General features: G+C 40.0%; 2 protein-coding genes across 2 annotated transcripts in view; one reads left to right on the forward strand and one right to left on the reverse strand.

The window, feature by feature from the left end:
* Positions 1-3,077, forward strand: part of LOC149146652 (uncharacterized) — a 59,189-nt gene extending 56,112 nt beyond the window's left edge. The window contains exons 4-6 of the mRNA XM_089448723.1: positions 1,150-2,029; positions 2,144-2,285; positions 2,410-3,077. Of these exons, the coding sequence (XP_089304849.1) occupies positions 1,150-2,029; positions 2,144-2,285; positions 2,410-2,887 (1,500 nt within the window). The 3' untranslated portion in view covers positions 2,888-3,077. The remainder of the gene's footprint in view (positions 1-1,149; positions 2,030-2,143; positions 2,286-2,409) is intronic.
* The window catches only part of LOC149146651 (oligomeric golgi complex subunit), a 118,458-nt gene extending 110,444 nt beyond the window's left edge, over positions 1-8,014 (reverse strand). Inside the window, exon 1 of the mRNA XM_089448948.1 lies at positions 7,715-8,014. Coding sequence (XP_089305074.1) covers positions 7,715-7,930 — 216 coding nt within the window. The 5' untranslated portion in view covers positions 7,931-8,014. The remainder of the gene's footprint in view (positions 1-7,714) is intronic.
* Between the last annotated feature and the right edge of the window lie 9,661 nt (positions 8,015-17,675).

The raw sequence follows: 17,675 nt of genomic DNA on the forward strand, positions 1-17,675 counted from the left end.
GTAGATTAATTTTTTTTTGTTTTGGTTCTCTAAAAACTTTGTTTTTCATTGTTTTTAAAGAATTTTTGGAAATTTTTCATTGATTTGGGATGGGTTATTTGTTATGACTATGAGAACCAATTTTTGTTTTTTATTTTCTCATTTTCTTTAAACATTGTTTATTTTTTTTTATTTTTCATTGTTTTTTGGGTTTAGAAATTGGGATTTTGGAAATAATTAGCTTGTAATTTTGCAAATGCTAAATTGTAATTTGTATTTACTATTTACTATTATCATTTATGTAATCCTAAATTCCTATTTCCTAATCCTTATTTTTCCATAGGTTTGCAAATTCAAAATTCAAAAACAAACATGCCAAGGAAATTGGATCCTTTCTGGGAATATGGTGACCCTAAAACTCCGAATGATAGACAAAACTTGATTTGCAAGTTGTGTGGAAAGGAAATATTCGGGGGGGTGTACAGGTTGAAGTTCCACCTTGCACAAATCCCTGGACGTGATGTGGGGCCCTGTCTAAAGACAAATGCTGAAATTATCCAAAAAGCCATGAGAGCATTGGGAGAATTAGAGCACACTAGAGACGCCAAAGAAGAACTCAAAAGGCAACTAAGAAGGTCAGTTGAAGGAAGTGGGCCAAGTGGCACAGGTTCTACTGCAGCGTCAGTCAATCCGTTTGCTGCATCATCATATTTTGTTCCTCGAACCACACCTGGTTCACAACCAACTATCGGTTCAATGATGAAAAGAACTGAAAAAGAAAAAGCTGACAAGTTGATGACAAAATTTCTCCTCTGGAGTGATATTCCTTTCAGCATTATAAGGAATAATCCATTTTTCCAACCTACTCTTGATGCTGTTGCCAGTGTTGGCCCGGGGTACAAACTCCCTTCTCTTCATGATTTCAGAGGCCGGCTTCTTCAAGATGAAAAGCGTGACTGCACCCAAAGATTGGAGGATTTTAGGGCATCATGGGCACAAACAGGATGCACTGTTATGTCAGATGGTTGGACTGACCAAAAGGGGAGAACCCTTATAAACTTCTTGGTTAGTTGTCCCTTGGGGACTATGTTTATCAAATCTGTTGATGCAACTCATCAAATCAAAGATGCAAAAAATTTATGTGATTTGCTGGATGTGTTTATTTTGGAGGTGGGTGCAGAAAATGTTGTCCAAGTCATAACGGACAACGCTGCAAATTATGTTGCTGCTGGTAGATTGCTTATGGACAGGCATCCTACTTTATTTTGGACACCTTGTGCTGCCCATTGTATTGATTTGATGTTAGAGGACATAGGGAAAATTCCCTTTGTCAAAGAGGCTGTTGACTCATCAAAAACCATCACAAAATTTATTTACAATCACACATCTGTGCTTAGCTTGATGAGAAAATGCACCAACAACAAAGAGTTGGTGCGCCCCGCCATTACACGGTTTGCGACGAGTTTCATATCTCTTCAATCCCTCTTGAATTCTATGTGGGATTTGAAGAGAATGTTTGTTTCAGAGGAGTGGCGTTCTTCGCCAATGAGCCGCAAACCAGAAGGAGAGGCCGTCTGCAGACTTGTTTCATACCAAGAAGACTTCTGGGCGGGAGTGCAGGAGGTGTGCGCTGTCACAGAACCTTTGGTAAAGGTTCTTCGGTTGGTAGATGGTGAGAAGCCCGCAATGGGCTATTTGTATGAAGCCATGGATAGGGCCAAAGAAGCCATTCGGTCCTACTATGATGACAAGGGAGATGATGGGTTCCAGAGACAACTCCTTCTATGGAAGGTCATTGATGAGCGATGGAACAACACACTCCATCGTCCCATTCATGCTGCTGGCCTTTTCCTGAACCCTGCATTTTCTTATGCATGTGGGTTTAATTTTGATGTTGAGGTCGTGGAAGGATTATTAACCTGTGTCCAGAAGATGGTGAAAACTCCAGAAGAACGTATGGAGGTCTCTAGACAAATTGAGCAATATAAGTTGTCAGGTGGCACATTTGGCTTTGAGATGGCTATCAATGATAGGACGGTTAAAATCCCAGGTATTTTTTAGTTTGTAGTATGTACTTTGTAACTTTGTTTCAAATTTCATTGTTTCTTCAAATTCCATTTTTTTCTTATGTTTATTTAAAATTTTCTTTGTAATTTTGTTGTAGACGCATGGTGGAAGATGTATGGTGGCAGAGTACCCCTTTTGCAAAATCTTGCCGTGCGCATCCTCAGCCAAACATGCAGCTCCTCGGGATGTGAGCGCAATTGGAGTGTATTTGAAAAAATACACAACAAGAAGCGCAATAGGTTAACACTTAAACATTTAAAATATTGCAAATTTCCAAATAAATTTTTGAATTCATTAAAGTTTTAAACAATATTTTTTTTATAATATTAATTATTAATTTATTATTTCATGAACTTTGTACAGGTTGGAGTCCCATAGACTTAATGACATGGTCTATGTCTACTACAATCTTCGATTGTGGGTGAAACAACTAGAGAAGACACCTGATACGGAAGCCATCTCATTGGATGGGATTGACACCACTGCTGAATGGAGGGTTGAGACCGAGAGGCCTCTCATGGATCCCACTGAGGATTGGTTAGTGCAGGATGAGGGGGAGGAGGAGGGGGAGGAGGAGGAGGAGCAGGAGGAGGAGGAGTTGGAGGAGCAGGAGGAGGAGGTGACACCGCCTACCCGGGCTACCCGGGCTACCACTACCACCAGTAGAGGACGTGGTCTCCGTCCACCTCAGCCTCTTGTAGCTGCTACTACTAGTTCTTCAGCTTCTAGAGCACGTCAGACTCCACTGCCATTTCCACCACCACAGGCACCAGCTTCTACATCTAGAGGGAAAGAGAAAGCTGTGCCATATTCTCGCAAGAGGGGCAGAGGAAATCAATAGGATTAGACTTTCATTTTATTGTATATGACATTATGACATGATGAGATACATTATCATATTTTTTGTTGATATTTTGAGGCTGAGTTGGACTTGGGACTCAGGACTTACTATTCAGGACATGATTCAATGTTATGTGTGATTTTAGCGCTAGAAATGATATTGAACATCTTATATATTAGTTTTTTTATCATATTTATGTGTCAATGTATTTATTTTATGTTGTAGATGGTTTAGATATTAAAAAAATTGAAAAAAAAATGAAAAAAAATGAATATTTTTGTGCCAAACGATTTTTTCCGATTTTTTCCCGATTTTTTCCCGATTTTAACGATTTTTCCGATTTTTTCCCGGCGCCGATTAAATCCCGATCGCGATGTGTGCAACATTGGTTAGAACTACCAAAAGAAAGTCGAATTCATAATGTCTTCCATGTTTCTTGTCTCAAGAAAGCTGTCAAACAACTAGTCTTTAATTCTATCGAACTACCCCCTTTGGATGAAGAGGGACAACTAGAAGGGGCAGAATAGTTTGAGAATATCTTATTTGATGGAAGAATCTTCTAGAAGAAGATGCCACATGGTAAAGAGAATGAGTTTTACAGCATCCCAATTTGCAATTGCTCGAGGGCAAGCAATTCTGAAAGGGAGGATTGTAATATCCTCTCCAAATTGATGGACTAACGGAGGACGAAATAACCTATCCGACCCTGTAAAATATTGTTAAAATTGGCAACTAGGGCCAAACTCCATGTGGGTCATCTTATTTATGGCAGCTAATATTTTTCTTGGATTCCTCTCGTTGAGAGGTGTAGGATTGATCTAACGATCATCCGATTCCGACAAGTATTTATGGAGATATGAATTTATTTGTTTTTACTTGATTGATCTAACGATCATCCGATTCCGACAAGTATTTATGGAGATATGAATTTATTTGTTTTTACTTGAAAATTGTCAAGGTCAGCCAGCAGCTAAATGTGTGGAACACATGCTTAGCGTTTCATATAAATACAAGTGAGGTTGAGGCATTATTCCATCATCTCATCTCATCTTATATTCTTCTCTCTCTCTCTCCTTACTTGATTGGGTTAACAAGGAGCAGCTCTCACGTGGGAGAAGAAGGACGCAGCAAGGAAGCAAGGAAGACGCAGCAAGGAGGAGGACGCAGGTCTGTTCCAGCGTTGACTGTGGTTGACCTAGGTGCAGCACTGCATTGACCAGCGAGGGATGTATTTTGACTACAGCCTAGTGTGGGGAGTCTCCCTCAAGCAAGCCGCAATTCTGATCTGCCATCCGTGGACCTGATTTGACTCACGAAGTGACCAACGCTGACTGGTTAGGGCTGACCACAGGGCTGCCAATACATTGACCTGTTTTGACCATTTCTTTTGGGCTGTTTTGGGCTGACCTTCATTGCTGTTGAAGGCCAAGTTGACCAAGGTTGGCTCAAGGTCATTTGTTGACCATTTGATCTACTTTGCAAGTGCTGGTTAGGGTTTCTATTACTGCTGTCATAAAATTACAGGTCTGTACAATTGTACTATTTCTCTCTCTGCTAAACTATTGAAGATTAGAGAAGAATTGATCAAAGGGTTTCCCCGCATTGGGGTTCGTCCTTGGCTAGCCGCCACATCTGGTGTCTCTTGTCTTGGCTTGTTTTCTTTCGCTCTATTAATGTTCAATCTGCATTTTACTGTATGTTAATGTGATTGCTAATCAGTGGCTAATAAGAAGAAATTGAAGTAAACTGCACTAAGCATAGAACATACCATAAATTAACAGATATAGTCTTGATAAAGGGGTAAAACCCCAATTTTCCTATGTTGGTGCAACATTGTGCAAAAGTTGGGTTGGCCAGGGCAAAAAAAACCCAAAATTGGGGGTTGCACCCACAACACCTCACATTTAGGAGCCCGTGGAAAAACCTATAAATAGAGAGGAGTAGAGATCAAATCAATCATCATCAATTGTGGATCAAATCATCTATTTTCTTGAGTTGTAATTCTGAGGTTTTAAGACCCCTTCTCTCCTACTAATTTCGGTGGTGAAAGATTCCACCCTAGTTAGTTCCATTTTCTCTTTTTCTACTTTGCTCTAGCAACAGGGAATCCTTTATCCAAGGAGCAGTGAGGTATCTTGGGGAAAATCTGTGACAAGGCAAATCAAACTACCCTGAGGCTAGACGAATTTCTCTGAGGTTAATTATCTGGAACAGATCGAAGTTCTTGTGGCTAAATCCTTGAGAATACTCATCTGAAGTAGGCCAGATTACTCCTGGGTTTACATCAACTTCAACACAAAATCCTAAGGTCAAGATCAATCTGTGACAGACCAGCAAGAATCCTTTTGCAACAACTGAGGGTTCCTGAGCCTAGACGAGGCCTAATTCAAGCAGAATGAGCCCTTCCTGAGGCCAGCAAAGAGACAGATCATAGTCTATGATAGATCGATATTGTCTGAAGCATTACAGTATCACCGTGGCTAAATCGAAGGAGTTTCTGGGCAAATTCAGAAGTCAAGTTAAGATAAATTCAGGAGCAAGTTTAGACTGACCAGCCCGTTGTGATCCCGGGACAACTCAAATCCCAGCCCAAAATTCTGTGACTCTTGATCCTCCCTATGATAGAGTTAGGGCTTCATCCTGAAGCCACTCGAATTTCTCTTCTACAAGGAATTATAGGTTGCGGATTAGGATAATAGAGTTCAGGTCATTTGAATACTTGCTTATTAGTGAAATTCTGTTGGATTTTGGAACTCATACTGGAATTATGGTTAAATCTGTGGATTGATTGGAATTAAGTCACTGTACTGAATGGAATATTGTTACATATTGTTGGAAGAGTAGTAATGCCAATTGGAAATTATTGTTTTTTATTCATGTACTGTATTACTGGATGAATTAGCTTTACTAAACACGTAAGGGAACTGTGTAAGAAATATTAATTCTCTAAGAAACTCTAGGGCAAAAATCTCCCTAGGATATTACAAGATAAAGCTAAAAAGAATCTCATTGTTAGCGAAAAGTTGGATAGATATTTGGACCTGGTGGCGAAGGCAACCATCTCTATCTTCGATGTGCTCATGCAGGAAGGGAGGGGTCTACCTTGTTGATGTAGATCCCAAACAATGTGGGGGGTAGGGAACATCCCTGTTTAACCCCAACAGTACTCCAAATAAAATCCAATACCTTGTGGGTTGCGCAAAGACTACCAAAGACTGACTTGTATAGGTGTATGATTGTGATCAGTAAAACCTTTGACATACCAATGACTCTAAGTCTCTGGAACAAAGCCTCCTAGGGGATGGAGTTGAATGATTTTCAAAGTTCACAAAGTAGCAGTTTACTTTCAAAGAGTGATGCCATGCCTCGTCCATGATGGCCCACAGTGTAAGTATGTGATCAATGGTCTAATGTGTAGGTCAAAATCCATCCTATCCTCTAGCTCTAAGTTGCCTACATTGAAGCTCCCCAAAGAGATTCCAAGGGGGGGCAATATCATAGAGCTTAGCAAACATGTGGCCCACCACAATCATCCTATAGTTATTGGCATCAACACTAGAGCCCAAACTGTGATCAAATGAATAATGTGAACTGACCAAGACTGTGGAAAACCCTACAGACAACTTGATTGAACATATTGGCCAAGTGATTATCCATAGCATGAAGACCCAAATTGAAGAGTTTTGCTTGGAACCCTTCATTATCCATTGCTTTGATAGTGTTCATTAACCAAACAACCTCCCGGATATCTCGATAGGTGAATCTGTGGCAAGGAGGGAGAAAAACATTTATTTTCCAGTTAAAGATATGGGACAAAAATTGCAAATTATAAATGTATATACCCAAAACCACTGAGCGGAGGGCAAACCGTTGGGAAACAATGTTGAAGTCTGAAAACCTCCCACCCATATGTAACCAATGGACCTCAACAGAAGGCCGTCAACTGTCCTTAAACAGGAAACGCATTTTGACCCAGTAAAAAATGGATGCCCCTACCCAAAACAGCCATTTTTATCTGAGTCCCCTTTCTGAGATAGGTCAGACGAATTCAAATTTCTGTTAACCGTAGTTTGGATCTCATGCTAACAGGGCGGCAGTGATTATCCAGGCTAGCTACTGCTGAATTCTTGTGACAAGGTACCTACCATCAGTTACCGTATAAATTTGTACTCGGGCCTTGGGGTGCCTACTACATCCTATTGTAATCACATCTACTAGTGCATTGGAATAAATAAACGTTAACTTCATAACAACATCCATCAAAATTGGTTTATTGGCCCAAACAAAGAAAAGGGAAATCTATGCATCTTCTCCACAAGCAACTTCACGCTGCCTTGTCACTAGAAATTGATAAAGGTGTCAAAATTTCAGCCGAATCTGTTCGATTTTACTTCTTCTAGAGTAGGCACAAATTTGCCAATTATTATAACCATCCTTAACAGGAATGTGAACATTATTCAGAATGAACAATTGTAATTTTATCTTAATTAACCTAAATCTGTATTTAGTGGCCTTTAATTCTGTGTCTAAAGATTCCTATTATGGAATTTCTCATCATAGTAAAATTTCTAGTTGGGAATAGAGCCAAATTCGGCACCTAGTCGTTACTAAATTCGGCCTACTGGTTTGCCGTTGAATCAATGTGAAAATCACATGGCCTGGATCTACATTTTAGTTCAGATCTGACATGCACAGTAAAAGCCCTAATGTATGATCATTTTCTCTACTCTGACCAATAATGAAACTAAACGTAATCAATATTAAACGGCATTGGCGATATAGAGATCTTGGCATAGAATATGTATCCGTATATTGTCAGCAACATACCTTCTGAGTAGATTCTGAAGCAGAGAGAAACTCTTCATTGATGGCAAGAGCCCGCTTTTCAATTGTGGATCTGAGATTCCTTCTAGCTTGCTGATTATTGTTGGTGTAGAAGGACGAGAGTGTGTTGAGAGATGCAAGAAGATCCGGTGAATCCGTGCGAGCTTCAAGTACCTTCTTTAGCTTGCGAGACAAACCTGGTGCCAGAGCCACCGCCATGACTCTAACTCCAGACCTCCTGCGTTGCCTTCTTTCTTTCTGAATCCTTTCAGCAAATACCGTGGTGTGGAAAATCCTTTGAATTTATTACATCCATGTTTATATTAATTAAAGTGCGGGTGGAATTGGTTTTTTCGTTTGAATATGTTTTTATTAATTTTATTTTTTATTAATTAGATTAATGTTTAGAGTGGTTTGATTTAAATAATAATAATAAAATTGTTTAAGAAATTTTGGATATATGGTGATTGGGTGCATTGTTAAGGCATGGATATATGGTGATGGGATGCATTTTTAAATGTGAAGTCATGAGTGCAATTCAACTCTATCACGCTTTTAGAATGATCAAATCAATTCTACCTTACTAGGCGCATAGAAAGATCAAATCTGAAGGATCAAATCAATTCTACCTTACTAAGCGCCTAGAAGGATCAAATCTATGTGAGGTGCAAACCTTTCTTTCAGATTGAAAAGATATTTGATCATTTTCTACACCCAAAAAGATTATTTTTGAATCTATTTGATCCTTTTCTACACCCAAAAAGATTATTTTTGAGTCTATAAGCACATGGAAGAATCAAATGTGTGTGAGGTGCAAACCTCTATTTGAAATTGAAAAGATATTTGATATTTTTTGTGCCTATGAAGTTAAGATGGATATATACAAGTTGTTAGTAAATTAATATTCTTAACTAATTAGTTAGAAAAAAGAGAATTCAAAAGAAGAAACATAAGATATTAATAATTTATAATATTTATATGTCAATATTATTATTGAAAATTATTATAAAATAATTAATATAAGAAGTGATAAACTTATATAATGGTAAAAATATAAATTTGAGTAATTAAAATTCAAAAATTAAATTAAATTAAATATGTGGCAAAATAAAATTTTATATAAAATATTATTATGGATTATTTAATGCCCATGGGGACAGTGTAATTGGTCATTGTTATGTTAAAAGTAATGTAAACCATGAGATTCAATGTTAAATCCCCATTGGATCATGACATGCTAGCAGCACTCTGAACAGTTTGGAATCAATCGGTGCAAGGTAAACGCTGAGAACATGGAAAACGCTTAGAAGAGCCAAGGCGTAAAGAGCAAGGAAATTTCAGATTTTGTGGAAACAAATCATTTGGGTCAAGTCAAAATTGCTTCAACAGACAAAACAGGAAAGTGGATTTGGGTAAATGCAAAGCAATATGAGGGCATTTTAAGGCGTAGGGGACAAATGAGAAGAAAACCGATCAAGAGAAAGAAAATAAATAAGAGAAACAAAAATAAAGAAGAATCAATCATTTACAGTCCCACATCTACACCTCTTACTTGGTCATCAGATCTATATGTCCAAGAACTAATGAAGGCCAGGACAAGGCTGGAGATTTTGGAAGCCAGAGAACAAGAAAGGGACCGCAAAATTTCAGAGATCACAGTTGCAAACCGATGTCTAATGGAAGGTAATAGAATTTTAAAAGAACAGGTAACAATGTTACAAGAGGCTCTAGAGACAGGAAAACAAGAATGGCAAAGCATGAAGATAGCGTGGCAAAGCATGAAAGGATTAATAACAACAAATAGGGATGTGATAATTTCTAAACAAACTCAGGTAGATACACAGGTATCTCAACAAACAGACATTTCCAAAGAGAAGGCAAAAATGAACAGTGGGAAAGATAGTCCAAAAGAAATCAAAGCTAGAGCTGAAGACACTAATGGTTACATAAGGACAGAGGAAGAAGAAGATGCAAGTGCTCGTAGAGCACAGGAAATAGAACACAAAGAAAGACAGGACAGGAAAACAAACTTTATTATCAGGGGAATAAGAGATTATGGGAAGAATGAAAGTACTCTCAATTTGACAAGAGACTTTCTGAAAGAGAAACTACATTGGAAAGGGCAAATTTTCCAAGCAAGAAGGGTTTGGAGGATATGTGAAGAGAGGCCTCGACCCATGAAAGTCACTATGGCAAGCGTACAAGACAAACGACAGCTTTTGGGCAAAAAGAAACTCTTGAAAGGCTCACACTTCTTCCTCGATGAAGATTTAACCAAAAAACAACAAGAGGAGAGAAGGGATGAAGTGGATAAAATTAGAACAGCAAGAAATGAAGGGAAAAGGGCATGGTTGTACAATGGGAAAGTCGTTGGTGCAGTTTTTGGGCCTCCAAGCAAAACAAGGCAGCAAGCTGGTAGTAAAGAAACAACATAGAATTCAATAATAGAGACGAAAACAACAAGAGCAGCATGGACGAAAATGGGCGAAGACTCAAATTTGAGTCTTATGTGCCAAACTGTGTAGCAGTCAAATCCTACCCAGGTCTACCTAAGTTTAGTTTATTGGAATTGTAGAGGTTACCCTTGGAGGAGGGGACCTGGGTTAGGGCCTATTGCGGAAGGTAGAGACATAATTTGTCTCACGAAAACCCATGAGCGTGATGGTTGCAAAACTCATGTGTTTGACGATTATTTGAAGTTGGCAGTTTGGAACAAGGTAGCAGAAAATGGCAAAGGGTATGGGGGACTACTAGTGTTAGTGAAAGAAAAAGAAGGTCATCACATTCAGTTAATTAAAGAAGATGCAAATAAACAATATTTATGGTTGAAAATATTAGAGAATGAGAATCACATAAGAATTGCAGCGTGTTATTTTGCCCATCAAGTCTCAAAAACTTACAAAAATAAGGGGCTTGACAGCAAGGATCCATATGCATCTTTAAAACAAGATATTGTCATGTACTGTCAGCAGGGAGAAGTTCTTTTAGTGGGAGATTTCAATGTTAGAACAACAAATAGTCGAGCTAGCATTCTTTGTTGCAAAGAGGATAACAATCCTATTTGGCTCACTGGAGAGGATAATCCCCAATGGGTGAGGTGTTCTGAAGATGACAAAGTTAGCAATCATTTTGGAGAGGAGTTGCTTACACTATGTGGGGCTTTCAACTTAATTATTTGCAATGGTCTAGATAGACGGAAAAGGTTTGGGAACTTCACTTGCAAGACATACAATGGGGTGAGTGTCGTTGACTATGTGATGTGTTCAAAAAGCTTAATAGAAAAGACAGACGAAGTTAGTATTGGAGAGCATATTTGGGACTTAAAATCAAACCATAACCCAATTTATATAAGGTTATCATGGTTAAAAGAAAGGAAACATAGGAGGAAAACCCAATGCTCTCGATTATCACTCTCAAGGGGCAAAATTCTTCTAACATAAGAAAATTGTAGTATCTTCAAGGCAATGCTAGAGAGATTAATTCGAAAGGAGAAAACTGGTTTCAAAAGCTTCAATAGTCATGAGCTAACAAATATAATTCAAAGTGCACTTAAGAAGTGAAAAAGAACAAAAAATAGGAAATCAGAATCAAATTGTTTTCCTGAAAATGCTTGGTTTGATGAGGGATACAAAATGGCAAGGAGAACCATGAAAAAGGCAAGAAAGGAGAAGATGAATGTAAAGCTATATAAGCAGATACTAAAAAGGAAAAAGGATGAGTTCATGCAAACAAGGAGAGAAGAGTTAATATATTTAAGCAAGAATAATCCAAAGCTTTTCTGGCAAGCACTGCAACCAAGGAAGAAGCAAATTGAAAATAATATTACAGCCAATCAATGGTTTGAATATGCAAGGCAGCTCGATAGTTGTTTGTTGGAGGAAAAGTATTCAAATTTCTAGGTTCTGCAATTTGAACTAGGATTTGAGTTAGGTTTTGGCCGTTGGTAATCATGGCGAGTCGTGGAGGAGGGAGCTCTACTCCCTCCTACAGTCAAGCAGCCGCAAACAAAAGCAAGGGAGTTGGTCTGCATTGCTTCAAGAAACCAACGGAGGTGATAACTGAGGATATTAACACAGGAAATATCAAACCTCACGGACAGAAAGAAAATCATGAGGAAGATAGCAGGGAGAAGAGGAAAGAGGGTAGCAGTCAGAAAGTTGCACCTATGAGTGCGACAGGGGTCTGTAAACCCAAGTCGACCATTATTCCTCGGGTCGTTTTAAGTGACCCAGCGCTACAGGTGCACAGAGATCACATGGCGGAACACGTGGTTATATGCAAATTTATGGGGATTTGACCGACGGAGAAGGCCTTGCACGCATGGATAAGGAACCACTAGAAACCAAATCAAGAAATAAACCTTCACCTTGGATCCAAGGGCTTCTTTATGGTGGTGTTCACGAGCTTAGAAGATAAATACAGAGTGTTCGAGGAAGGACCCTATTTTTATGCTGTTACAGGCCTGTATATGCGACCATGGGTGATGAATTTTGTCCCAAAACGAGAAACATTCACTTCGGTACTGGTATGGATAAGACTATACTCCCTTCCTTTAGATTATTGGTTTTCGGAGTCTCTAAAGGCTATCAGCAACAAACTAGGGAATTTTATAAAGATATCATATGCGACTCTAAGAGGTAAATACACTTCCTTCGCCCGGATTTGTATGGAAATGGACTTATTGGGGCACTTCCGGATGAGATCATTTTAGAAGTGTATGGTGAATGGGTGCAGGCAATGGATTATGAACACGTCCCGTTTAGGTGTCGTAAGTGCCATGAACACAGGTACCTATATAGAGACTGTCCATCAAACAAAATGGAGAGCAACACAAAAACCACCACAGGCAAAGATCCCTAGGGTATCACTAAGGTGGGGGGTAAAGGGAAAGGAGGAAAGTGGTACCAAAAGATGAGGAAGGACAACCAAACCACAATAGTTTCAAGATCTTAGAAGAAGAAGTTGGAAACAACGGGGCAAACCAGGAATCGGAGACTAATACCAATGAGAAGGATAGGGATGCTAGCATGGAGGATATACCAGAGAACAGCCAGCAAAAGGATGATCTACCGAGCATTGTGGAGCTCAGTAGGGACCATGAGATGACCCCAAGTGAGGCAGGAACGGAGGACCATGAACTACAGGAGATTCTAGAGAGGGAGAACTTAGATCTAGAAAAGTTTCTGGAGCAGGGTATTGCCAAAGGGGTTGACTCCCTACCAAAAGAGGAGTTTGACAGGGTTCAACAACTCTTCCTCTAGAGATCCCAATCGAAGGGCTCTGGAGTCAAAAGAAACCATGACAGCCAGGAGAATAGAGGGATGAAAACAATGGAGGAAACACTAGGGCACTCTTCCAAGAACCCGGGTAGGAAAAGAGGAAGGAAAAGACAGAATGAGTTGCTGAATGAATGTGGAAAACTCATGATTAACTCAGGTAAGAGGAGAGATCTCACCAGTTACTCCTTTACAAACCTTTCTTAATGAAGCTTGCAACCTAGAACACTAGGGGCCTAGCAAGTAAAAGGAAACAAAGAAATCTTAGCAATAGAATAAAAGAAGAAAAACCAAATATGGTTTTTATTCAGGAAACAAAGTGTTCGATGGACAACATCAGAGAAATGCATAGCAAATGGTTAAGCAAGTATGAGTATCTAGAGGTTAAGGCAGATAACTCGGTAAGGGGGATTCTTACGCTTTGGGATCCCTAGAAACTTGGAATCCTAGATGCGGAAGCGTCCAGGAACTATCTATCATTGGTGATTCAACCTTTGGGTGATAGGGAGATTTACATGATTACAAATGTCTATGGTCCTCAAAAACTAGAAGACAAACTCAAGCTTCTCACCTCCCTTGAAGAGCTGAGAGAGAGATATCCTGATATGCCCTGGATTCTGGCAGGGGATTTCAATATGATCAAATCTCTTACAGAGAAAAAAGGTGGCACCAGAACACTAGGCAGAGACTCCATTACCTTCCAGAACTTCATAAATAACATGAGACTAGTGGATGCTGAAACAATAAATGGCACTTTCACCTCGAACAACAAGAGAGGATGAGCTTCTCAAGTTGCCTCTAAACTACACAGACTCATAATCTCAGAGGACCTCCTTCTCACATGCATTGACATGTCAGCTTTAATCCTTCCCTTTGGACGCTCGGACCACTGACCTGTCCATCTTGAAGCCACTTTTATGGGTACACCGAGGAACAGACCTTTTAGGTTTGAAAATGTTTGGCTCTCTCACCCTGACTTCACCAGCAATATTGACAAATGGTGGATGGAAGATTTGCCCATTCAAGGCACTAAAATGTTCATGCTGCAACAAAGACTTAAACACATCAAATCCAGACTCAAATATTGGAACAAAAAAGAGTTTGGTAATATTTTTAAAGCCAAAAGAGAAGTTGAACAGAAACTCCAGGGGATTAATCAGATCATAATCACAGATGGTTTTACCGAGGAAAGGAAAACTCAAGCTGATTCTCTTCAGAAGGAATGGGAAGATAGGTGCATGCAAGAGGATATTTTCTGGAGACAGAAATTAAGGGTGCAGTGGATTAGAGAAGGGGAAAGAAACACAAAGTTTTTTCATAAATCAACTTTGGATCACAGGTCACATAACAGAATTTCAAAACTCAGAGATTTTCAAGGGAAAGAGCTCGTCTCCCACAAAGAAATGGAATTTGTCCTAGTACAACACTTCCTTAGCATTGCAAAGGAGCCTCTCTTAGACAGGTCATGATTCATTAACAATTTCACAAAGTACATTCCCAAGCTTGTAACAAGGGAAGACAATCACAATCTTAACAGGTCAGTGTCTGAAGATGAGGTCAGTGAAGTTATCAATGAGATGCAAAATGGGAAAGCTCCTGGCCCGGATGGATTCAATGTGGACTTCTTCAAAGCATGCTGGAAAACAATCAAACAAGACATCCTTGATGTAGTGGAAGACTCAAGAAGATCCAGAACGGTTTTGAAGGCTCTCAATGCCTCTTTCATAGCTTTGATTCCAAAGCAGCAAAAAGCTACAACACCGGACAGATTCAAACCCATAGCTTTATGTAATGTGGTGTACAAAATTATTTCCAAAGTGATCATTAACAGACTCGAACCCCTTCTTCTAGCTCTTGTCTTAGAGGAGCAAACTGGTTATGTGGAAGGAAGACAGATTCTCAATAACATCATACAAGCTCATGAGGTGGTACACTCTCTTAAGAGCAATAAGAAAGCTGGTATGATCATACAGCTTGACCTAGCGAAAGCTTATGACAAGCTAAGCTGGTCTTACATCAGGGTAGTGCTAAGAGCTTATGGTTTCGACCACAACTGGATTAGATGGGTTATGGCCCTTGTATCCACGGCTAGTTTTTCAATCCTGCTTAATGGCTCGCCCTCAAGAACCTTTATGCCTTCTAGGGGTCTCAGACAAGGAGATCCGCTCTCCCCCTTCCTCTTTATGCTCATGATGGAAGGGATAAGCAGAGCAATAAAAATGGCAAGTGCTGAAGGAAGAATCCAGGGACTAAAACTTACCATAGATGGAGTTGCTTCAACTCACCAACAATTTGTGGATGACACTATGCTGAAGGGTATTCCCACGGTCAAGGAAGCCAAAGCTTTTAAACAAATCTTGAACGACTTTGCTATGGCCGTTGGTACAGAGGTAAGCCTTGACAAATCAAAAGTTTTCCTTTTTAACACTGACATTGCTATTCAGAGAAACCTCACCAGAATTCTAGGGTTTCAAAGGGACCCGTTACCTTCTAAGTACCTTGGAATGCCTCTTATGGACAAACCTCTAAGCAAGGGAGTGTGGGAGCTGGTAATTAACAAACTTCAGGACAAGATCAAGAAATGGACATGTAGATCTTTGAATTTGGCAGGGCGCCTTGTGCTTACAAAGGCTGTCCTGCAGGCCATACCCATTTTCATTTTGTCAGCTCTTCCTGCTCCTAAAGGAGTTATGCAACAGATCAAGAACATTCAAAGAGATTTTCTTTGGGGCAAAAGGGAAGAGAAAAAGAAATGGACTTTGGTAGCTTGGGACAAGCTCTGCAAACCTAAGGCCCATGGTGGTTTGGGGCTTCATGACACTGAAACCCTCAGCAGAGTTTCAGGTGCAAAACTTTGGTGGAGGTGGCTTTAGGAATCCGCAACCCCTTGGGCCAAGCTTTGGAAACAAAAATATTTAAATAATTGGCAGGAGAGGGATCATATCTGAATGTCTGGGCTTATCAAGGGCTCCAACATTTGGAATCTTGCTTGGAAAATCCATTGTCCAACAACACAACTTCTGGGAGATCCGCGCTGGGAACCTGGCAAGATTCTGGGAGGACAACTGGCAACAGGAACCAAACTTGTTTAGGGAAGAAATAACCGCTCTCAAGAATGACACTAACAATAAAGGTTTATGTATGGCAAGTGACTTTTGGGATCAGGTAAGGAACAATGGTAAATGGAGAATATGGAAGGATCTGGGCTATAGTGAAGAGAGCCCTTTGAAAGCTCAGGCAAGCTCTCTTACTATGGACTTGGAACAGAGGAAGATTTTGGTATGATCCTCGTCTGACCAACTCAGATGGGGAAGAAACACAGAAGGTAAATTTAACCTCAAAGAAGCTAAAGGAATAGCCCTAGGGTTTGATTATCAAAACCCTGATAATGTATGGAAAGACCTTTGGCAGCACCCGCATTGGATGAAAATAAAGTTTTTTATGTGGTTGGTTCAACAAAAGAAAATTATAACTTGGGAAAATCTTCTGAAAAGGGGTTTTGTTGGCCCATTCAAATGCCATCTATGTGGTTCACAAGAGGAGATGATGGAACACTTACTCAACCTCTGCCCATTCACCTCTACCTTGTGGGATTGGGTGGCCTTAGTCTTCAGGCAAATTGACAGGGACAGACTCAGTATTACCAACACTTTGAAGAATTGGAGAAAAGACTTCTCAGGTAATGAAATCATCAACAAAGCTTGGACTCTGGTTCCAGGCTTCTTAATCTGGGATGTCTGGAAAGAACGCAATGGCAGGATTTTCAAGAACAAAACTGGCTCAACCCAGAACATCATTGCACAAATATTAAGACAGATCAAAGACACTATTGGAGCCCTTTTAGGGAGACCTCCTAAGGGCCCTACTCTGCCCAAGGACACTCGTATACTGCTGCAGTTAGGTCTCCATTCGCTAGTTCCCCATAGCATAAACAAGGGTGTGAGCCAAATAAATGCTGGTAAAGACTTCTGGCAACCTCCTCCTCATGGTTTCTTGAAAACCAATATAGATGGAGCGTCTAAAGGTAACCCAGGGATGGCTGGTTTTGGCGGGGTCATCAAAGATGAGAAGGGGTGCATAAAGGATATCTTTCATAGTCATTTGGGGACTGCCACTAATAACATGGCGGAGCTCATGGCCTTAGAGCAGTGCCTGGAAATACTGATTGAGTCAAATTTACATAATGCCATCATTAAAGCAGACTCTGAATTGGTTATTAATGCGGCCAAGAAGATATGTAATGGAAAAACACTTGGAAAAGTTTAAAAACATTGGCGGCTTTTGCAAGTCTTTCAGCGCATTCATTCCCACCTACAAACCCTGAGAACGCTCAGCTTCATTCATGTGCAAAGAAAAGTCAATACGCTAGCTGATCGTCTAGCGAATGAAGGAGTGTTTTGCAAGGAATGTTATAGCAGGTATGCTTGGGATTCAACACCCTCGGGGAAATTGCGTGAGGATTGTCAAAGACAGGCGGCCAAAGACATGGAGTACTTTCAGACCATGAGGAATGAACAAGAAGGAAGACTAATGGAAGTAGGAGAAAGCGGAAGCGAAAGTCATTCTTAATCGTTGACCCCAAAAAAATGCTTAAAATAGAGCTATCTACAGGGGAGGGGCACTAGGTAAACAAAAGGCTTATTAGAAGGTCGCCGACCACAGATCTTGATAACCTTCATTATCAAATG

Source organism: Pinus tabuliformis, chromosome X (genome assembly GCF_031772625.1).
Source record: "Pinus tabuliformis cultivar Carrire ecotype Pingquan chromosome X, CPIR1, whole genome shotgun sequence".
NCBI lineage: Eukaryota > Viridiplantae > Streptophyta > Pinopsida > Pinales > Pinaceae > Pinus > Pinus tabuliformis.